Source organism: Heterodontus francisci, chromosome 27 (assembly GCF_036365525.1).
Source record: "Heterodontus francisci isolate sHetFra1 chromosome 27, sHetFra1.hap1, whole genome shotgun sequence".
Classification (NCBI taxonomy): domain Eukaryota; kingdom Metazoa; phylum Chordata; class Chondrichthyes; order Heterodontiformes; family Heterodontidae; genus Heterodontus; species Heterodontus francisci.
The window spans coordinates 23,068,247-23,092,504 of record NC_090397.1 but is presented as its reverse complement, the minus strand read 5'-3'; the positions used below and the strand labels follow the sequence as shown (position 1 = coordinate 23,092,504).

General features: G+C 43.8%; 1 protein-coding gene across 1 annotated transcript in view; it reads left to right on the top strand.

Annotated features, from left to right (window-relative positions):
* The window catches only part of LOC137384702 (CD9 antigen-like), a 46,445-nt gene that overhangs the window by 10,741 nt on the left and 11,446 nt on the right, over positions 1-24,258 (top strand). Inside the window, exons 2-4 of the mRNA XM_068059003.1 lie at positions 12,635-12,737; positions 18,551-18,648; positions 20,346-20,420. Coding sequence (XP_067915104.1) covers positions 12,635-12,737; positions 18,551-18,648; positions 20,346-20,420 — 276 coding nt within the window. The remainder of the gene's footprint in view (positions 1-12,634; positions 12,738-18,550; positions 18,649-20,345; positions 20,421-24,258) is intronic.

Here is a 24,258-nt window from a genome sequence, read left to right as displayed (position 1 = left end):
TATCTAACCCTCTGATTATCTTGTATGTCTCTATTAAGTCACCTCTCCTCCTCCTTCTCTCCAACGAAAACAACCTCAAGTCCCTCAGCCTTTCCTCGTAAGACCTTCCCTCCATACCAGGCAACATCCTAGTAAATCTCCTCTGCACCCTTCCCATAGCTTCCACATCCTTCCTATAATGCGGTGACCAGAACTGCACGCAATACTCCAGGTGCGGTCTCACCAGAGTTTTGTACAGCTGCAGCATGACCTCGTGGCTCCGAAACTCGATCCCCCTACTAATAAAAGCTAACACACCATATGCCTTCTTAACAGCCCTATTAACCTGGGTAGCAACCTTCAGGGATTTATGCAGCTGGACACCAAGATCTCTCTGTTCATCTACACTACCAAGAATCTTCCCATTAGCCCAGTACTCTGCATTCCTGTTACTCCTTCCAAAGTGAATCACCTCGCGCTTTTCCGCATTAAACTCCATTTGCCATCTCTCAGCCCAGCTCTGCAGCCTATCTATGTCCCTCTGTACCCTACAACATCCTTCGGCACTATCCACAACTCCACCGACCTTAGTGTCATCCGCAAATTTACTATCCCACCCTTCTACACCCTCTTCCAGGTTATTTATAAAAATGACAAACAGCAGTGGCCCCAAAACAGATCCTTGCGGTACACCACTAGTAACTAAACTCCAGGATGAACATTTGCCATCAACCACCACCCTCTGTCTTCTTTCAGCTAGCCAATTTCTGATCCAAAGCTCTAAATCACCTTCAACCCCATACTTCTGTATTTTCTGCAATAGCCTACCGTGGGGAACCTTAACAAACGCCTTACTGAAATCCATGTACACCACATCCACTGCTTTACCCTCATCCACCTGTTTGGTCACCTTCTCGAAAAACTCAAGGTTTGTGAGGCACGACCTACCCGTCACAAAACCGTGCTGACTATCTCTAATGAACTTATTCTTTTCAAGATGATTATAAATCCTGTCTCTTATAACCTTTTCCAACATTTTACCCACAACCGAAGTAAGGCTCACAGGTCTATAATTACCAGGGCTGTCTCTACTCCCCTTCTTGAACAAGGGGACAACATTTGCTATCCTCCAGTCTTCCGGCACTATTCCTGTCGACAATGACGACATAAAGATCAAGGACAAAGGCTCTGCAATCTCCTCCCCAGCTTCCCAGAGAATCCTAGGATAAATCCCATCTGGCCCAGGGGACTTATCTATTTTCCCACTTTCCAAAATTGATAACACCTCCTCCTTGTGAACCTCAATCCCATCTAGCCTAGTAGTCTGAATCTCCGTATTCTCCTCGACAACATTTTCTTTCTCTACTGTAAATACTGACGCCAAATATTCATTTAACACTTCCCCTATCTCCTCTGATTCCACACACAACTTCCCACTACTATCCTTGATTGGCCCTAATCTAACTCTAGTCATGCTTTTATTCCTGATATACCTATAGAAAGCCTTAGGGTTTTCCCTGATCCTATCCGCCAATGACTTCTCGTGTCCTCTCCTTGCTCTTCTTAGCTCTCCCTTTAGATCCTTCCTGGCTAGTTTGTAACTCTCAAGCGCCCTAACTGAGCCTTCACGTCTCATCCTAACATAAGCCGCCGCCTTCCTCTTGACAAGCGCTTCAACTTCTTTAGTAAACCACGGCTCCCTCGCTCGACAACTTCGTCCCTGCCTCACAGGTACATACTTATCAAGGACACACAGTAGCTGCTCCTTGAATAAGCTCCACTTTTCGATTGTTCCCATCCCCTGCAGTTTCCTTCCCCATCCTACGCATCCTAAATCTTGCCTAATCGCATCATAATTTCCTTTCCCCCAGCTATAATTTTTGCCCTGTGGTATATACCTGTCCCTGCCCATCGCTAAGGTAAACCTAACCGAATTGTGATCACTATCACCAAAGTGCTCACCTACATCTAAATCTAACACCTGGCCGGGTTCATTACCCAGTACCAAATCCAATGTGGCATCGCCCCTGGTTGGCCTGTCTACATACTGTGTCAGAAAACCCTCCTGCACACACTGGACAAAAACTGACCCATCTAAAGTACTCGAACTATAGTATTTCCAGTCGATATTTGGAAAGTTAAAGTCCCCCATAACAACTACCCTGTTACTCTCGCCCCTGTCGAGAATCATCTTTGCTATCCTTTCCTCTACATCTCTGGAACTATTTGGAGGTCAATAAAAGACTCCCAACAGGGTGACCTCACCTCTCCTGTTTCTAACCTCGGCCCATACTACCTCAGTAGACGAGTCCTCAAACGTCCTTTCTGCCGCTGTAATACTCTCCTTGATTAACAATGCCACACCCCCCCCTCTTTTACCATCTTCTCTGTTCTTACTGAAACATCTAAATCCCGGAACCTGCAACATCCATTCCTGCCCCTGCTCTACCCATGTCTCCGAAATGGCCACTACATCGAGATCCCAGGTACCAACCCATGCTGCAAGCTCACCCACCTTATTCTGGATGCTCCTGGCGTTGAAGTAGACACACTTTAAACCAGGTTCTTGCTTGCCAGTGCCCTCTTGCGTCCTTGTAACCTTATCCCTGACCTCACTACTCTCAACATCCTGTACACGGGCACTACATTTTAGGTTCCCATTCCCCTGCTGAATTAGTTTAAACCCCCCCGAAGAGCACTAGCAAATCTCCCCCCCCCCAGGATATTGGTACCCCTCTGGTTCAGGTGAAGACCATCCTGTTTGTTGAGGTCTCACCTACCCCAGAAAGAGCCCCAATTATCCAGGAAACCAAAACCCTCCCTCCTGCACCATCCCTGCAGCCACGTGTTCAACTCCTCTCTCCCTATTCCTCGCTTCGCTATCACGTGGCACGGGCAACAACCCAGAGATAACAACTCTGTTTGTTTGTTCTCGCTCCAAGCTTCCACCCTAGCTCCCTGAATTTCTGTCTTAAATCCCCATCTCTCTTCCTACCTATGTCGTTGGTGCCTATGTGGACCACGACTTGGGGCTGCTCCCCCTCCCCCTTAAGGATCCCAAAAACACGATCCGAGACATCACGAACCCTGGCACCTGGGAGGCAACATACCAACCGTGAGTCTCTCTCGTTCCCACAGAACCTCCTATCTGTTCCCCTAACTATGGAGTCCCCAATGACTAATGCTCTGCTCCTCTTCCCCCTTCCCTTCTGAGCAACAGGGACAGACTCTGTGCCAGATACCTGTACCCCATCGCTTACCCCTGGTAAGTCGTCCCCCGCAACAGTATCCAAAACGGTATACCTGTTGTTGAGGGAAACGGCCACAGGGGATCCCTGCACTGCCTGCTGGTTCCCTCTCCTTCCCCTGACGGTAACCCATCTACCTACTTCTTTTACCTAGAACTACATTGATTGAATACAAGGTGCTTTTAAATTACAACATTTAAATATATTAGTCATTTTTATTTGGTTTTCAGTGAATGTTGGTCTTTATTCTAATGTAAGAATCTGTTGAAGTAATTGAATTAATTTAAGAAATGATCTAAAATGGAAGTGTCAGAAAAATTGTTAAGCTACTTGTTTTCTAAGCAGAATATACTGAAATTTGAGTTTGTAGATAATTGCTTTATTTGTTTTTAACTACACTCTAATTGCCAGCCTCACCTGGGGTATTGTGTAGCAGAAGTTTTAAGCACTCACTGTGAGCCAGCTGAACTTCCATAAACAGTTCAAAGCAAAAACTTGGGCTAATATGGGTCTCTTTACCGTTGTTAATGTGTGTGCCTCCCTCCCTCTCCCCTCTCTCCTCTTGACACATGGAATAGAGGTGAAACTGGGAAAAGTTTTTTTTTGTAACTTTTAAAAATGTACAAAGTAAATATGCAGTATTTTGTTTTTGAGTGTAAACAGAACCTTCAACTATCTGACACCTGGTCCAAGGATACTTCCCTTCTTTGGCCTCCTTATCTCGAGAGACAATGGGTAAGCGCCTGGAGGTGGTCAGTGGTTTGTGGAGCAGCGCCTGGAGTGGCTATAAAGGCCAATTCTAGAGTGACAGATTCTTCCACAGGTGCTGCAGAAAAATTTGTTTGTCGGGGCTGTTACACAGTTGGCTCTCCCCTTGCGCTTTTGTCTTTTTTCCTGCCAACTGCTAAGTCTCTTCGACTCGCCACACTTTAGCCCCGCCTTTATGGCTGCCCGCCAGCTCTGGCGAACGCTGGCAACTGACTCCCACGACTTGTGATCAATGTCACAGGATTTCATGTCGCGATTGCAGACGTCTTTAAAGCGGAGACATGGACGGCCGGTGGGTCTGATACCAGTGGCGAGCTCACTGTACAATGTGTCCTTGGGGATCCTGCCATCTTCCATGTGGCTCACATGGCCAAGCCATCTCAAGCGCCGCTGACTCAGTAGTGTGCATAAGCTGGGGATGTTGGCCGCCTCGAGGACTTCTGTGTTGGAGATACGGTCCTGCCACCTGATGCCAAGGATTCTCCGGAGGCAGCGAAGATGGAATGAATTGAGACGTCGCTCTTGGCTGACATACGTTGTCCAGGCCTCGCTGCCATAGAGCAAGGTACTGAGGACACAGGCTTGATACACTCGGACTTTTGTGTTCCGTGTCAGTGCGCCATTTTCCCACACTCTCTTGGCCAGTCTGGACATAGCAGAGGAAGCCTTTCCCATGCACTTATTGATTTCTGCATCTAGAGACAGTTTCCTGGTGATAGTTGAGCCTAGATAGGTGAACTCTTGAACCACTTCCAAGGATATCCGCTGTATGTACTGTGCAACATATGGCATAGAGGTTTTTTTTATTCATTCATGGGGTGTGGGCGATGCTGGCAAGGCCAGCATTTATTGCCCATCCCTAATTGCCCTTGAGAAGATGGTGGTGAGCTGCTGCCTTGAACCACTGCAGTCCATTTGGGGTAGGTATACCCACAGTGCTGTTAGGAAGGGAGTTCCAGGATTTTGACAGTGAAGGAACGGCGATATAGTTCCAAGTCAGGATGGTGTGTGACTTGGACGGGAACATGCAGGTGGTGGTGTTCCCATGTATTTGCTGTCCTTGTCCTTCTAGTTGGTAGAGGTTGCGGGTTTGGAAGGTGCTGTTTCAGGAGCCTTCGTGCATTGCTGCAGTGCATCTTGTAGATGGTACACACTGCTGCCACTGTGTGTCGGTGGTGGAGGGAGTGAATGTTTGTAGATGGGGTGCCAATCAAGCGGGTTGCTTTGTCCTGGATGGTGTCGAGCTTCTTGAGTGTTGTTGGAGCTGCACACATTCGGGCAAGTGGAGAGTATTCCATCACACTCCTGACTTCTGCCTTGTAGATGGTGGACAGGCTTTGGGGAGTCAGGAGGTGAGTTACTCGCCTCAGGATGCCTAGCCTCTGACCTGCTCTTGTAGCCACGGTATTTATATGGCGACTCCAGTTCAGTTTCTGGTCAATGGTAGCCCCTAGGATGTTGATAGTGGGGGATTCAGTGACGGTAATGCCGTTGAATGTCAAGGGGAGATGGTTAGATTCTCTCTCTCTTGTTGGAGATGGTCCTTGCCTGGCACTTGTGTGCCGTGAATGTTACTTGCCACTTATCAGCCCAAGCCTGGATATTGTCCAGGTCTTGCTGCATTTCTACACGGATTGCTTCAGTTTCTGAGGAGTCACGAATGGTGCTGAACATTGTGCAATCGTCAGCGAACATCCCCACTTCTGACCTTGTGATTGAAGGAAAGTCATTGATCAAGCAGCTGAAGGTGGTTTGGCCTAGGACACTACCCTGAGGAACTCCTGCAGTGATGTCATGAAGCTCAGATGATTGACCTCCAACAACCACAACCATCTTCCTTTGCGCTAGGTATGACTCCAGCCAGCGGAGGGTTTTCCCTCGATTCCCATTGACCTCAGTTTTGCTAGGGTTCCTTGATGACATCAAGGCAGCATTTGATCGAGTATGGCAAGGGCAGTCACTTTCACCTCACCTCTTGAGTTCAGCTCTTTTGTCCATGTTTGAACCAAGGCTGTAATGAGGTCAGGAGCTGATTGGCCCTGGCGGAACCCAAAGTGAGCGTCACTGAGCAGGTAATTGCTAAGCAAGTGCCGCTTGATGGCACTGTTGATGACACCTTCCATCACTTTACTGATGATTGAGAATAGGCTGATGGGGTGGCAATTGGCCAGGTTGGTCTTGTCCTGCTTTTTGTGTACAGGACATACCTGGGCAATTTTCCACATTGCGGGGTAGATGCCAGTGTTGTAGCTGTACTGGAACAGCTTGGCTAGGGGCACGGCAAGTTCTGGAGCACAGGTCTTCAGTACTATTGCCGGAATATTGTCAGGGCCCATAGCTTTTGCAGTATCCAGTGCACGCGGAGATATCATGTTGTACTGCTAGTGATACTTGAGGCTCTTCTCTGTGCTCCTAATAATAATCTATACCAGAAAGCACAATAACAGAGCAGGGTCACTTCAGTGACTGAACCCCACACACAATCTTGAAGGGGAAAAAAACTTACAAATGTAGGGTGCAAGCTGTAGAAATTCACAGTTCAAAATGCCTTGTGCTAGGATTTATCGTTCAAGATTATTAGAAGAAGGACCTGAAGATTTCTGATTCTCCTAGATAGAAGGACTTAATCTACAGTACTATTGCTTTAGTACCACCTTTAAAAACCAGAATTATAATCCATTAACATTCTATTATTGTATTTGAAATTTGATGCTTCTGTAGTTCTTGTGTTGCCAATGACAGCCACGTGGTACGATGTGGGTGGTTCCCACTGTAAAATGTCCCACCTGACAGCAGCAAGTATTTTGTTATTGGGGTTTAACCCCCTTTGATATTTTATTTTTCAAATAAACAGTGACAGGTTTGCTTGTAGGTTTAAAAAAAAATACGCCTTATCCTGAAATTGCCGCAACCGCATCCACTCATATTCACTTGCACGCATACACGTGAAGTGATGTAGAGAGGGGAAGTGATGTTTGCTTGGGGGCGGGAGATAGGAGGTCACGATAAACCTGTTGAATTCTCTTGGAAATCAAGTTCTCGATGGGTGCAGGCCTGCGATGATTGGACATTTCTCTCGATTGAAAGTTCAGTTGAAGATGGTGGGTCATTTCTAATTCACTGCTGTCTAATGTTGATATAGGATTCTACAACAGGGTATGTGCCTTCTGGCTTGCTGGAAAACAAGCTGCTGGATGTTGCTTCTCTCTCTTTCCCTGGCTGTCTCTTTTTTTTTAAGATCAAGCTGTGTTACTTCTTGCCACCTGATAGGAGACTTTCTGATCTCTTTCCCTATGGTGATTGTGCAATGGCCCAGGACATGGCTACTTCACACCTTCTTTGTTTCAGAAGAATACATTCAATTCTGGCATGTTATAGGATGGGGTATGGGGTGCAATTGACACCTCTTCACTTTGAAGATTTGTCCTTCGTCTTTGCCAGACAATTTGTTTATATATAAAGGCCAATCCTTTTTTTTTCTTTGGCAATTTTGGACTATTGTTCACTTTCTAAAATAAAGGTTCATTTTTAAAAGACTGTCAGTTTTTCAAACTCTTCATAATTAGTCCATAATTTGTATCATCGCACTTCCAGCGTGCATGACACCAATTTAAGATGACAAGTTGAATTGTTCAGTTGTGCATCTGTTTTTATGTTCTTTGTGCATCTTGGGGGAGGAAAGAGATTAGTTGTAAATGATTGGCTTGACCAAGATGTCGTCAGTTATGATCAAAAACGTTCTTGATGGATCCAGTATGCTGGTGCACGTGATGATTCTCAAAGTTTCAATCTCATTAGAACCTACATGAAATAGAATCTATATACTTTACGATCTCTGCATCACCAACTCGTTCTTTCACACTAAACCCTGTCACCAGGTTTCATGGAGGCACCCAAGATCGCGTCGTTGGCACCAGCTAGACCTCATTGTCACAAGGCGAGCCGCCTTAAAGTGTGTTCAAATCACACGCAGCTTCCACAGTGCGGACTACGACACCGACCACTCCCTGGTGTGCAGCAAGGTTAGACTCAGACCAAAGAAGTTGCATCATTCCAAGCAGAAGGGCCACCCGCGCATCAACACGAGCAGAATTTCTCACCCACAGCTGTTACAAAAATTTCTAAATTCACTTGTAACAGCCCTTCAAAACACTCCCACAGGGGATGCTGAGACCAAGTGGGCCCACATCAGAGACGCCATCTATGAGTCAGCTTTGACCACCTACGGCAAAAGTGCGAAGAGAAATGCAGACTGGTTTCAATCTCATAATGAAGAGCTGGAACCTGTCATAGCCGCTAAGCGCATTGCGCTGTTGAACTACAAGAAAGCCCCCAGCGATTTAACATCCGCAGCACTTAAAGCAGCCAGAAGTACTGCACAAAGAACAGCTAGGCGTTGCACAAACGACTACTGGCAACACCTATGCAGTCATATTCAGCTGGCCTCAGACACCGGAAACATCAGAGGAATGTATGATGGCATGAAGAGAGCTCTTGGGCCAACCATCAAGAAGATCGCCCCCCTCAAATCTAAATCGGGGGACATAATCACTGACCAACGCAAACAGATGGACCGCTGGGTTGAGCACTACCTAGAACTGTACTCAGGGAGAATGCTGTCACTGAGACTGTCCTCAATGCAGCCCAGCCTCTACCAGTCATGGATGAGCTGGACATACAGCCAACCAAATCGGAACTCAGTGATGCCATTGATTCTCTAGCCAGCGGAAAAGCCCCTGGGAAGGACAGCATTACCCCTGAAATAATCAAGAGTGCCAAGCCTGCTATACTCTCAGCACTACATGAACTGCTATGCCTGTGCTGGGACGAGGGAGCAGTACCCCAGGACATGCGCGATGCCAACATCATCACCCTCTATAAAAACAAAGGTGACCGCGGTGACTGCAACAACTACCGTGGAATCTCCCTGCTCAGCATAGTGGGGAAAGTCTTTGCTCGAGTCGCTCTGAACAGGCTCCAGAAGCTGGCCGAGCGCGTCTACCCTGAGGCACAGTGTGGCTTTCGTGCAGAGAGATCGACCATTGACATGCTGTTCTCCCTTCGTTAGATACAGGAGAAATGCCGTGAACAACAGATGCCCCTCTACATTGCTTTCATTGATCTCACCAAAGCCTTTGACCTCGTCAGCAGACGTGGTCTCTTCAGACTACTAGAAAAGATCGGATGTCCACCAAAGCTACTAAGTATCATCACCTCATTCCATGACAATATGAAAGGCACAATTCAACATGGTGGCTCCTCATCAGAGCCCTTTCCTATCCTGAGTGGTGTGAAACAGGGCTGTGTTCTCGCACCCACACTTTTTGGGATTTTCTTCTCCCTGCTGCTTTCACATGCGTTCAAATCCTCTGAAGAAGGAATTTTCCTCCACAAGATCAGGGGGCAGGTTGTTCAACCTTGCCCGTCTAAGAGCAAAGTCCAAAGTACGGAAAGTCCTCATCAGAGAACTCCTCTTTGCTGACGATGCTGCTTTAACATCTCACACTGAAGAATGCCTGCAGAGTCTCATCGACAGGTTTGCGTCTGCCTGCAATGAATTTGGCCTAACCATCAGCCTCAAGAAAACGAACATCATGGGGCAGGATGTCAGAAATGCTCCATCCATCAATATTGGCGACCACGCTCTGGAAGTGGTTCAAGAGTTCACCTACCTAGGCTCAACTATCACCAGTAACCTGTCTCTAGATGCAGAAATCAACAAGTGCATGGGTAAGGCTTCCACTGCTATGTCCAGACTGGCCAAGAGAGTGTGGGAAAATGGCGCACTGACACGGAACACAAAAGTCCGAGTGTATCAGGCCTGTGTCCTCAGTACCTTGCTCTACGGCAGCGAGGCCTGGACAACTTATGCCAGCCAAGAGCGACGTCTCAATTCATTCTATCTTCGCTGCCTTCGGAGAATACTTAGCATCAGGTGGCAGGACTATATCTCCAACACAGAAGTCCTTGAAGCGGCCAACACCCCCAGCTTATACACACTACTGAGTCAGCGGCGCTTGAGATGGCTTAGCCATGTGAGCCACATGGAAGATGGCAGGATCCCCAAAGACACATTGTACAGTGAGCTCGCCACTGGTATCAGACCCACCGGCCGTCCATGTCTCCGCTATAAAGACGTCTGCAAAAGTGACATGAAATCATGTGACATTGATCACAAGTCGTGGGAGTCAGTTGCCAGCATTCGCCAGAGCTGGCGGGCAGCCATAAAGACAGGGCTAAATTGTGGCGAGTCGAAGAGACTTAGCTGTTGGCAGGAAAAAAGACAGAGGCGCAAGGGGAGAGCCAACTGTGCAACAGCCCCGACAAACAAATTTCTCTGCAGCACCTGTGGAAGAGCCTGTCAATCCAGAATTGGCTTTTCTAGCCACTCCAGGCGCTGCTTCACAAACCACTGACCACCTCCAGGCGCGTATCCATTGTCTCTCGAGATAAGGAGGCCCAAAGAAATACTTTATGATGCAAAATTATACACCTGATAAAACTGGTCAGTTTTTGTATCTAAAGCCATTATTTTGAGTAAAGGTTCTTCTGTTTTCACAAGTTGCAGTAGTAATTCTGCTCATGATACACTGTCATTAAGCTGATACATTTTTTTTTTAAAGTTCTGGCTGACAAATTGGCCATTTTAGAAGGAAGACAGACTTACATTTATATAGTTGTCATGGGAGTGATTTTTCTTTTCTAAAAAAAAAAGGGGGGTCTGTGTGCCTTTAAGACTAAGCTGTTTTTATATTCTTTGGGAAGAGAGTGTGCGAGCTGCAGCTGTTCCTAGGCAACAGTAGGAGAGATGAGGTCACATGCCATATTGTATCAGCTTGATTGTGTGTAAGACTGGCTAGAGTCAGTTTGATCTGGCAGACCATGCTCTCCTTGAAGGAAGGATGTGTCTCTCAGCAGAAAATCTACATTGGCCTATAGACTGTCTTTCTCCTAAAGAGGAAAAAGACCCCTGGAAAGGAATCTTTGCATTTTTGGGGGTAGCAAATTCCTTTTTACCCATGTCTCTAAGAGGTCTCTGCCTCGGAAGTGACTTTTTGTTGCCTTTTGTGTTCCTGGGAGTTCAGTAAAGTTTCTACTGTTAGACTGCTGATTCAAAATCCAAATCGACCTGCTGCTCTACTCCTCCTTATTGAAAGATCTGTGTGACGCCTACTGCAGCTGAAGTGCTGTGAACACCTATCCATTAGACTTTTCATCAAACTCACCTGGAGATTTTGACTGGCATCTGACTATTCGATTCTGGGCCACCTCACTGATTCGGGAAAGTAACTAACCAGGGCTTACAACCCAGTTGTTTTATTATTGCTAAGAAACCGCTCTAATTTTAAAACATCATTTTAGAATCGGTTAGCTGTTGGTTTTTGAAGGTATGTGTGTGTGCATGAGAGTTAAGAAGAATAAGTTATAAAGTCTTTTTAGACATAGATTTATCTCTGTATTGTTTAAGATGTAGATTATTAATAAATAGTTAATTTGTTTAAAAATACCTGGTTTGGTGCGTTTTTTTCCTTCTGGGGGTTCAAGTGTCTAATTTGGCTAATTTCTGGTAGGTGGAAAACTTTAATAATCTGTGACCTGCGGAGTAATGGGACTGAATTGGCATTTCTCCTGCCTCAGTCATAACACAGTGCATTTCACAACCTCAGAATATCCCAAAGTGCTTTATGCTAACAAAATGATTTTGAAGTGTAGTCACTGTTGTAATGGAAGAAATACAGCCGCCAATTTTGTGCAAGCAAGCTTCCACAAACAGCAAAATGATAATGGCCAGATGATCTGTTTAGAGATATATATTGACCAGGACACCAGGGAGGATTGTGCTGTGAGATCTTCTACACCCATCTGGGAAGGCGGACAAGGGCTTGGGTTTTAAATGCTTCGTCTGAAAGATGGCCCATTCAACAGTGCAGCATTCCCTCCAGTACTGCACTGAAGTGTCAGCTTGGATTAAGGGCTCAAGTCTCTGGAAAGGGGGTTGAACCCATGACTTTCAGACTCAAAAGGAAAGAGTGCTACCAGCTGAGCCATGGCTGATACTGTTCACTGTTAAAACACAAATGGATCTCTGGTATTCCTCATGGATAACGAATTTGCTTTTTGACCACAGCTACTCATTTTTAGTAGGTTAGTTAAATAAATGCATCACCCTCAAGTACTGCTCAGTTATCTAATTAAACCTGAGCACATAACTTAATGCAGTTGTGTAAATCAGTGAAGGTGTATTGTTGCCCTGTTGCAGTTACATTAAAATTTGTATTGACTCCACCAGTTTTAGCATCCACTTACTGGTGAAAGCATGGATGAGCTTGAGAAATGGACACTGTGGCATGTGAATGGAATATTTATACATGTAATTGTACAAACACATGCAATTTATAAATAAGACTTCTAAATATACTAATGCATTTTGTGTCCTTTTTGACTTTCTATTCCATAAGGCTAGAGTTTTCTGCTTCTGTGGCCACCAGCTTGTGGCTCCTTATCCATTAAAGTGAATGGATGAAAACCCACAGGTTCACAAGTACTGAAATGGCAAACATTGGCTAAACATGTAAGATGGTGGAATGGTTTTTGGAAGTGTGACTAGTCCAATAATACTTGTTTCTGTTGTGTCTCAGCTTGCAGGAACTGCGGTCCTGGCAATTGGATTATGGCTTCGTTTTGATCCAACAACCAGGGACATATTTGAAGTTGAGAAACATCCTTCTACATTCTATATAGGTAAGATATCCAATTGTGGAGGAAGGGAGAAAAGTAAAGAAATGGAGAGATCATCTATATTGATTTCTATTGCATGACATACACATGACATAACTTGGATCTTCCAACAGGTGCTATTTTAATGCCAGCACTAATGAATTAAACTGACTGGAAAATCCATGCTAAAATCAAATGCACTCTGAATTGTAAGACTCCCATTTACAGGTCACCCATACTACATAAAGATGCACCCTGCATCATCATCTATAATCATGATATCTCTGCCTTTATTTTCTAAAGCTGTGTGTGGATGACCACTTGACGACGCAGGGTGGTTTGAGTTTACACCTATATAGTAGTAATATGAGGTCACATTGGAAAGTTGGCATCGAAAAAAGATTAGTATTAACAGGTGGCCGTAGCCCCTTTCCTTGAGTTCTTGACACAAAAACAAGGCTGTTTCCTATTAAATATTTAACCCTTAAGATTTTTCAGAACTTATAGCACTCTTGTCGTTCATTTGGAAGTAGCTTTCTGTTGTATCACCGCATTTACAAAGGGGTTGCTATAGTCCAGTTCAAGTGGACAGCGGCACTTGTCATTCACAATGGGTTATACTACACGTGACAGCAGAACTTGTTCAACTTTTTCCTCAATGCGGAATGGTTTATGTCCTGTAACTGACAATACAGGATGTTATTTATAGCACCAGTAAATGGGTGCAGAACATTTTACTGCGGGGAAGGGGAATAGTCAGAAATCATGGTTCATGTTGAAAATGATGACCTAGGTAGAAAAAGGGTGGAGGTCCTATAGACCGTTTCAGGAGCTAGGGAGGAAGTTTAAGTAGGATCTCAAAGATAGTAATCTGGCTTTATCCCAGTGTCACATGCTAGTAAGTGTAGGCATAATAAAGTAAAACCGGTTAACATGTAGAAAAATAGTGCAGGGGAGAGCTTCAAATTCCTGGGGCATTGGGCCCAATTCAGGGCAGGAGGGACCTGTAGATAATGGATGCATTGCACCTCTACAGTGCTGGAACCAATGACCTTGAAGGGAAGTTAACTTGTGCTGTGGGAGAGGATTTAAACTATCATGACGTGGGGAGGGCCACTAGTATGAAGCATTACAAAGGAGATTTGATAGTCTGTCGAAACCTTTCACGATTTTGATGCAGTAAATAAGGAAGAAACTGCTTCCAGTGGAAGAAGAGTCTGTTACGAGAGGGCACAGATTAGATTAGAGATACAGCACTGAAACAGGCCCTTCGGCCCACCGAGTCTGTGCCGAACATCAACCACCCATTTATACTAATCCCATATTCCTACCAAACATCCCCACCTGTCCCTATATTTCCCTACCACCTACCTATACTAGTGACAATTTATAATGGCCAATTTACCTATCAACCTGCAAGTCTTTTGGCTTGTGGGAGGAAACCGGAGCACCCGGAGAAAACCCACGCAGACACAGGGAGAACTTGCAAACTCCACACAGGCAGTGCCCGGAATCGAACCCGGGTCCCTGGAGCTGTGAGGCTGCGGTGCTAACCACTGCGCCACTGTGCCGCCAGATATGAGGTAATTAGGAAAAAGTCAGGCAAAATGGGAAAAAAAACTTAGGCGGGGAGTTATGATCTGAAATACACCGCCTGAAAAGGTGGTGCAAGCAGATTCAGTAATCTCTTTTGAAAGAGAATTAGATTAATACCTGAATTGGAAACATTTAGGCTAGCTCTTTCAAAGAGCTGACATAGTCACGATGGGCCAAATAGCCACCTGCTGGGCTGTTATACATGATTCTGTCATAAAGCTATGTGTGCAAGCTCCCACATGCTTTTGGGTGGAAGTGCTTCACACTTGAAAATTGAATTTGACGGTCAAATGGGTGTTCAGGATCTCCACCAGAGTTTCCTTTGTCAGTCAGCCCTGATCTGTCTGAACTTGCGAGTTGGAGAGTTAGTGAGTGATGTTGCTTATTGTAGCCTGCTCAGTAGCACTGGGCCCTGGCTCTGTTTACTGTGTAACACTACAGGAACAATGTTGTCCTTGAGGACCTTTCAGATCTACCTTTCAGCAGAATTGAGCTTCATTGTTTGGTACTAAACACTTGATTGAATAAGGTAAGAAGAAAGAACAAAAGGTGGTTTTGTACTGAGCAAAGAACAGGGTTCTGAATTTCCCCACCCTTCATCAAGGACCTTTCCCACTTCTGACTTTATGATGGAGGGATGTTTGCTGGTGATTGTACGATGTTAATACCATTCGCAACTGCTTAGATAACTGTAGCAGTCTATGTTCATGTGCAGCAAGACCTGAGCAACATTCAGGCTTGGGCTGATAAGTGGCAAGTAACATTCACATCACAGTGCCAGACAATGACCATTTCCAACAGGAGAGAATCTAACCATCTTCCCTTGACATTCAATGGCATTATCATTGCTGAATCTTCTACTTACAACATCCTGGGGGTTACTCTTGACCAGATACTGGACTGGAGCAGCCACATAAGTACTGTGGCTACAAGAGCAGGCCAGAGGCTAGGAATTCTGTGGCGAGTAACCCATCTCCTGACTCCCCAAAGCCTCTCCTCCATCTACAAGCAACAAGTCGAGTGTGGTGGAATACTCTCCACTTGGCTGGATGAATGCAGCTCCAACAACACTCGGGAAACTCAACAACATCCAGAAAAAAGCAGTCCGCTTGATCAACACCCCATCCACCACCTTCAACATTGACTCCCTTTACCACCAGTGCACAGTGCCAGCAGTGTCACCATCCACAAGATACACTGCACGCCATGCCACCTTCCAAACCTGCAACTTCCTTCTCGAAGGGCAAGGGCAATAGACACATGGTAGCACCACCATCTGCAAGTTCTCCTCCAAGGCACACACCATCCTGACTTGGAAGTATATTGCCATTCTTTCAGTGTCGCTGGGTCAAAATCCTAGAACTTCCTCCCGAACAGCACCTACACTCCAAGTACTGCAGCGGTTCAAGAAGACAGCAATTGGGGATGGATATCAAATGCTGGCCTTGCTAGCGATGCCCACATCCCATGAAATGAATTTTTTTAAAAAACCTTCTGTCTGGTGCTCTCTTTGCCTGGAATTTCTAGGGCTGGCTTCTTGTAGGAGGATGTAGGTCGGAGGTCCTCCTCAATCTGTAATACTTCCCTTTTGTTATTTAGTCTTCGAACAAAATAGAAAAGTGGACGCGTTCAAATTGTCAGGTGGGCGTACAAAGATGCCCATGTCTCACTGTGCAGCCTGCAGAAGGTGGGACTGCATTAAAGATCAGCAGCAGGAAATACATTTCCCTTTAAAATGTTACAGGCCTTCAAATCAGCAGCAGCACCCCACTGTACAGCAGGCTTCCAGTGTCCAACATTCTTGATGTTGCAAGCTTGCCGACTCTTTAAATGAGGCTGAACCTAGAAGTTAAAGGGGGATAGCCTACCAATGGTCAGGGGACGTGATAATTACGCAATACCCAACTCGCACCCAGTTAGAGATCTGTTCCTTCCATTCGTTGTGGAGTAGCACTAAACCAGGCAAACAATGCTAGCCATAATTACTAAATCAGTGGAGCACAAGTCTAGCATGTTGAAGCTCTATAATGCTATAATCCGGTTGTACTTTGAATGCTATGTTCAGTGCTGGTGATGGAGGTACACAGGAACCTAGAAGGGTGTAAGGAAGAGCCACAAGGTAGATCCCCAGTGTTAATAGTTATTAAAAAAATTTTAAAAATGAACTCTTTGCTTGTGAAAGGAGGTAAATGAAAGGAAATCTGAGCTATATAAAATAAGTGGAAGAGGAGGGTTAATCTGGAACAATGCTTCAAATTCTTGAAGACTAGGGGAGATGGGTACAAATTGGCAAAAGGCACATTTAGGAGTAATGCCAGGAAACACTTAGCACAGTGACTTAATATTAGGTATAAGTTTCTGGGTACGATAGTACAAAGAAAAGCTTAGAATTGGATGCTGTGATGGGAAGAGTTTTAGGTTTCTATGAAAAGATGGACGAGATGGCATCTTGCATTTGTTACAATTTTCAGAACAAACATTTCAAGCTAAGCAGATTTTTAATTAAAAATAAAGTCGTTACTGCATAAGACCAGCTGAAAATCAAGTCTCGATATACAAAAACTATTGTCTTCAGGCAAACTCCCACGACGAAAATAGGGTTTCAAAAATGTGCCATTTTTAACTTTGCTTCAATATAAATATGTTTGCAAATGTGCCTGAATGCATAATCCTCCACCCAAAGCGTTGGTCTCAATGAGTCGTTGGGACCATTGGGGTTGCTTTTCCTGTTGGCAGCCTCCTCTTTGGCCCCTCCAGGGAGCTGGCAACCTTCCCACACACCACCTCTGCTGCTGGCAAAATCACTGTCATTGGCGCTTTAACTGATTAAATTGTCTGCCCACCTCCATGCATTGGACACGCAATCTACTTCCCAGCCGTCCCTGGGAAACTAGCCTGTGGCAGCAATGCACTGGGGAGAAGTCCTGACACATCTTCCTTTCCCCCGCCTCCACTCTTGTCACCACAGGGCTGGGAAAATTCAGTCCTTAGTTTTTACAGGATGGGTGATGCTTCTATCCAGAACTTATGATGTGCAAATGCTAGGAAATCATAGGCATGTAGCCCATGACTTTCCATCTATTTAAATTAATAAATAGATAGAAAATCATGAGCTTCACACACAAGATATCTTGTCTGTGAGTACCATCTAGGAGTGCCGGACCATGGATCCACTCCTACTAACTGTCTACTTTCAGTACACTAGACCATAGTGGTTTTAAGTTTTTTTTTTTTAAATTTAGTTTTATAAAATGTTTACAAATGTAGTTTGTGAGTGACCTAACCCTGATGATCCTGGATGTCTTGCAGTTGATTTTAATGATAACAGCTAGAACATTTGAAACTGCTAAACATAGAGCAACCTTGTACATTAATCTTTACTGTTCCTTGTTAGTAAAGAATGGCTTTGCAGAAAGTGTTAATCATTTACAGCAACATGCTGAATGGTGCTTCTGATACTTTTGTATGTCATGCAAGAAGTGCAGTTCCGCTTTCCGGAACATTTAAATGTGTTGTGTTTTAATTTTGGGAGTTATTTTTAGGAAGTGGTTGGATTGAGATTAATTCTTAAAACTGCATTAGCACTGATCAAACAAAAAATTTTTGGCTTGTACATTGTGTTTGATAGAAATTGGCAAATCCATTTTAGGATGAGTGTATGGTAGCTGTAAATATAATTCAAAGTAACATTAAGCTGTGGGTTATTGGTTTCAGACTGCACATCGTGGGTGCACATTTTAATCAGCTGACAAGTTAACTCCCAGCTTCACATAATCATGGGTTGCACTGAGATCAACCCCAAAGGATATTTGGACACAGTTGCTTGGATGTGTGCACAGAATGTTTATCTCCAGTAGGCTGCCTGGGCACATCAAAATGGGGCTTTGTAACCTGGCTGGATTTGTACTGAACTTGATGCAAATGTGAACTGGGTATTACATTTGTTGACTTTAGGGCAAATAAATGTTTTTAGCATTTGGGTGTCACCAGCATGGCCAGAATTTAATAACTATCCCTAGTTGTCCTTGAGAATGTTGTGTAAGCTTACTTCTTGAGCTGTTGTAGTCCATGTGAAGATAGTCTGACAGTGCTGTTTGGTAGAGAATTGAAGGATTTGCCCCAGTGATAATAAATGGTGATTGATATCCAAGTTGCGATGGTGTGTGATTTGGTAGAGAACTTGGAAGTGATGGTGTTCCCATGCACCTATTCTCATTCATGGTTTATGCGTTTCCTTACAGGTGTCTATATCTTGATTGGAGCTGGTGCACTGATGATGATTGTTGGGTTCCTAGGATGCTGTGGTGCAATTCAAGAATCTACATGCATGCTTGGATGTGTAAGTTCAAATTCATGGATAAATAGATAAATGATCTAGTAATGTCCCATGATTAGAAGCATTCTTGTAGACTAGGTCTGTCTTACAAAAATGTGCATGTGCAGTTGAAATGATAGAAATTAAAAATATAGTCATACATTTTGATGCCTTTTTTAACTTTTTAATTTTTGGTCTGAGATTTATAGTGGGGGTAAATCTCAAAACCAAGCTACTGACAAATTCACCTCAGTTGAATCTGTTTGCCTAATATAGTGTACGATTTTCCCCATATACAGACATCCCATTTAACTATACAGCGAGCTAAGGTACAGGTTGGTAGTACCAAAGCTCAACACTCAAATGTGCTTCAGGTCCTAATGGAGTTCAACCACCTAAACATACTCTACCAGCTCGTCACTTGTAAGCTTTCCACTGAGAAACTCAAGCATGTAAGAGAACTGTCACCTGCTTAGGAAGGACCAGAATGGCCTTTTTAATGCGGTCCACAAAGACTGTCCAGGTGGTCCAGCATGGTATTGATGTGGTGTCTCCCCAGTTGAGTAGATTGACAATGTGTTTGTACAGCTGCAAATGAAAACTGCTCACTGAGTTAATATTGCTTGCAAAGCAGCATCCTACATATGTTCTTCAGGTCAGAGGTGACAGGTGAGGGAGACAAAATGGAGAGGCAATCCTATTCGGAGTCTCAGTTGGCAGCTTTCAACTTCACAAATCAAATGTTTTACCCAGTTATAAGAAGATCAATAAGTAACCTGTCTGACAAACTTCCAGTGTGATTTCAGCAGTGAAAAGTAAATAATTTATTCTGAAGGTTGAGAAATAACTGAAGGGCAATTTCAAAGTGTATTTAATAAAGGGTTGAGCTCACCATGTTTTCCACTTGTTAATTGGAAGCACATGAGAGTTCAGGCCAGTAAAACTCTTTCTTGACCGGCATTCTTCTTTCCTCCCTTGCATCTCAGCCTCCAACTGCCTGTCTATCTGCTGCATTGTGGTTCCTAAAAAGCTGAGCTAGGCCAATAAAAGTGGTTTTCAAGTATCTGCAGACATCTTAACTTACTGTACAAAATTATTTAAATATCAAATGTGGTAAGCTTTCAGTAAGGAATGAGCACGCTTGGGGGCTTTAACAATGTACAAGATGAGAAATATCTGGTGGGGGAATGAAAGTGTTTTGGTTGTCTGAGTATTGTGATTTTTTTAAAAATTAGACTTGATATATTTGGTTTTGAAACAAAAATGTTTCTTCAGTCAAATGAAATTTCTCTATTTGCTGCAGATTTCTGGCTGATATAGTCTTTAGTTAGCTGATCCAAGGCAAGAATAATAATGCATTTGAATGATAAGTTTAGTGTTTGGGTGAGTTGGTTTCAGCTTCACATCAACACTAAATTTCTAGAGTATAAATTGGGTGACAGGTCTGAACTAATTGTGAAGTGAAGCACAGTAAAATAGCCTCCTCCAGAGAGTCTCACTCCAGTGCTGTCACATCAGGACCTGACTGGATTAAGGTTCCATTCACACTATCACTGCAGCTTCGATACAAAGTGGATTGCTTTTGAACACTAGTTATCGTATAAATGAATCCTTAGAAATATGGAAGTAAAGTCTTTGTTCTTCTGTAAGCTCTGATTTTGTACAGCATTGATTTTGTTTTTTAAATAGTTTATATGTAATCTAACACTCTTCTCTTTCAGTTCTTCTCCTTTCTCCTGGTCATATTTGCAATTGAAATAGCAGCTGGAATTTGGGGCTTTTTGAATAAGGACAAGGTATGAATCTATTTCTGCTTTAAACCTGTCTGATTGCTTAATCACTTTTTGTGCTGATCAAAGTAATGGCTGTTGGTGCTGGGGAATTGAATGCTAACCTGTTTTCAGGCACACATTGTCACCAGCTGCTCTCAAGTTAGAAGTAGTACAGCTACTACTACTACTGTACCATGACTGTGTGCCCTGTACCTGTCAGGGCATGTGCCATTTTTCTGTTTCCCACACCAATCATCAGTGTCTCTAACTCGGATTGCTAGCTTGTTGAGGTTGGAAAAGTCGGTCCATAACAATTAGGAACTGGACTGAGATTGTCTAATTGCTCCCATATTGGTATGCTTCTTACAGCAGAGAGAGAGGAGACTTTCACACCATTAGTCTGAGCTGAATTTAGTACAAAAAGTGAGAGGCCAAAGTATAACCCACAGAGCCACAAGGTCCTCTCTTACTTAACAGTTTTGTTCTTTCCAGCATCTGTCTGCCCCCTTGTCTCTCCAGACCCATAAAAAGAACTCAGAATTGGCAAAATAGACTTGCTGTGGTTTTTATGAATTTTTCCCATCTCTTCTGAGGGGGATTGGCTCCTTGCTATGGGTATCATGGGGGTCAGTCACCTTCCGATACATAAACCTTTGTCAGAAGAAGTAAAATGGGTTAACATTTGGCTAAATTTCTATCTCTCAAATTGATACTATAAGAACATAAGCAATAGGAGCTGGAGTAGACCATTTGGTTCTTCGAGCCTTCTGCACCATTCAGAAAGATCATGGCTGATCTTCTACCTCCATGCCACCTTTCAGCATGATACCCATATCCCTTTATTTCCTTAGTACCAAAAATCCATCAGCCTCTGTCTTGAATAAATATACTGAACAACTGAGCATCGACAGCTCTTTGATTGAGAGAATTCCAAAGATTTACAACCCTTTGCATAAAGAAATTTCTCCTCCTCTCTGTCCTAAACGGCTGACCCCTTAGTCTAAAACTGTGACCTCATGTTGTAGATTCCCCAATCGGGGAAATAATTTTTCAGCATCTACCCTGCAAACCCCTTAATTATATATGTTGCAATTAGATCACCTCTCATTCAACTAAATGCCAGGGAATACAGACCTGGTCTACTCAATCTCTAATCATAGGAAAATACCCTCATCTGAGGAACCAGTCTAGTGAACCTTCATTGTACTTTCTGTAGGGCAAGTATGTCCTTCCTTGGGTAAGGAGACCAAAACTGCACACTGTACTCCAAGTGTGGCTTCACCAGTGTCCTTTGTAATTGTATAAGACTTCTTAAAAGAACTCTCGTGTACCAATCCTTTTCAAACAAAAGCTAACATACCATTTGCCTTCCTAATTACTTTCTGTACCTGCATGTTAGCTTTCTGTAAGTCATATACAAGAACACCCAGGTCCCTCTGAATGCAAACCTTTCCCAGTCTTACATTGTATTCCATCTACCATGTTGCCCGCTCACCCAACCTATCTATATCCCTCTGCGCTCTCTTTGCGTCCTCCTCACTGCTTACTTTTCCATGTAACTTTGTATCATTAAACTTGGATACTTTTCAGTCAGCTGAGGGGACTGAGTGTTTAATATAGATAGTAAATAGCTGAGGCCCAAGTACTGATACTTGCAATACCCTGCCTCTTATAGCCATCTCAAATGCCCCATTTACTCCTCTTGCTTTTCTGTCCATTAGCCCAATCCTCAACCCATGCTAATATATTCTTGCTAGACCCTTGGTTTCCCATTATTTCCAGATTGTGCTTTTTTTTGTCTTCTACCGTGGAGACAGAAACAAATTATTTATTTAATGTCTCTACCACTTCCTTATTCCCCAGTATAATTTTACCTGTCTCTGCCTATAATTGTTCACGTTTACTTTCACCACTCTCTTCCTATTTACATACCTATAGAAATGTTTACAACCTGTTTTGCTAGTCTACTCTCATTCTATTTTCTCTTTCCTCAACAATTTCTTGGTCCTCCTTTGCTGAATTCTAAAATCCTCTCAGTCCTCAGGCTTGCTACTCCTTTTGGCAACATTATTAGCGTCTTCCTTTGATCTAATACGATCTTTAACTTCTCTTGTTCGCCACAGTTGGACCATTTTATCTGTGGGGTTTTTGCGCCTTAAAGGACTGTATATTTGTTGCAAATTATGCATTATTTCTTTAAATGCTGGCTATTGTCTACCATTGTATCTTTTAATCTTGCCACTTTAGCTTGGCCAGTTCGCCCCCATACCTATGTAGTTGGCTTTGTTTAGATTTAAGACCCTAGTTTCAGACTTAACTAAATCATTTTCAAACTCCGTGTAAAATTCATCATATTACTCTTCCCTAAAGGCTGCTTTAGTACGAGGTTATTAATTAATCCTTTCTGATTGCGCAATACTAAATCTAAAGTAGCCTGTTCCCTGGTTGGTTCCTTGACATACTGATCTAGAAAGCTATCTTGTATACATTCCATGAACTTGACCTCTACATTATTACTGCAAATTTGGTTTGCCCAGTCGATATGGAGAATAAAGCCCCCCATGATTACTGTATTACCGTTGTTGTATGTACCTCTGTTTTCCTGACTTATTCTCTGCCCTACACTACAACTATTGTTGGGTGGCCTCTGAATAACTCCCACCGATATTTTCTACCCCTTGCTGTTCTTGGGTCCACGCAAAATGATAGCCTTTTGATGTTCTGAGCTAAAATCCTTTCTACTGCCTTTTTCTCCTCCTTTATTAGGGCTACCCCTCCTTTTCCATTTTGCCTATCTCTTCCAAAAGTTAAATATCCTGGAGTATTTAGTTCCCAACCTTAGCACTTAGCTATTAGAGACGTGGTTGCAATTAGATCAAACCTATTAATTTCTATCTGTGCTATTAATTCATCTAATTTGTTGCAAATGCTTTTCACATTCAGATATAGTAACTTTTAGCTTTTGACTTTTTCTAATTTCTGCTGATACCTTAATCACTAACTCCCTATTACTTTTGTTCTGTCTTTTCCTGACCTGATCTGCTTTTGAATTTACCCTTTCCTGAATCCTCCCGTCTCTTTATTAGTTTAAAACTCTGCTTACTGCCTTAGTTATTCGATTTCACCAGGAAAATGGTCCCAGCCCAGTTTAATGAATCCTGTGTCAATGGAACAGCTACCTCTTTGCCCAGTACCAGTGTCCCACAAAGCAAAACCTCTGCTTCCCACACCACTCTTTCAGCCACACATTTAACCTTCTAATCTGTTAATTCCTATGTCACTTGGTCCATGGCTTAGGTAACAGAGTAGAGACTATTATCTTTGAGGTTTTACTTCTCAATTTGGACCCTTGCTCCTCAAACAGTCAGCAGAACCTCCATCTGAGTTCTACCTATGGATTTGGTTCCTACCTAGGCCATGATAACAGGATATCCATGCTCTCCTCCCCACCCCAGCCTCATTCCAAGTTCTTCTCCAGCCATGAGGAGATGCCTTTAATTCTGGCACTAGGCAGACAACACCGGCACTCCCAGTTGCGGCTTCAGAGAACAGTATCTATTCCCCTAACTCTACTGTTCCCTATCATTCCGATGTTCCTTTGAGTCTCCCCACTTGAATGGCCTCCTGCGCCATGGCCAGTTTGCTCATCCAGCCTGCAGTCCTTGTTCTCGTCCGCACAGGTAGCAAGTACCTCATGCCTGTTGGTCTATGTTAAGGGCCGAAGCTCTTCCATCACAACATCCTGGATTCTCATACCTGTGTACATCACAGGCACACCTTCCTGCCCCTGACCAGCGACCAGCTCTACAGTACTACCTGATCTAAGGGGGTGTGACTGCCTCCTGGAACAAAGTGTCCAGGT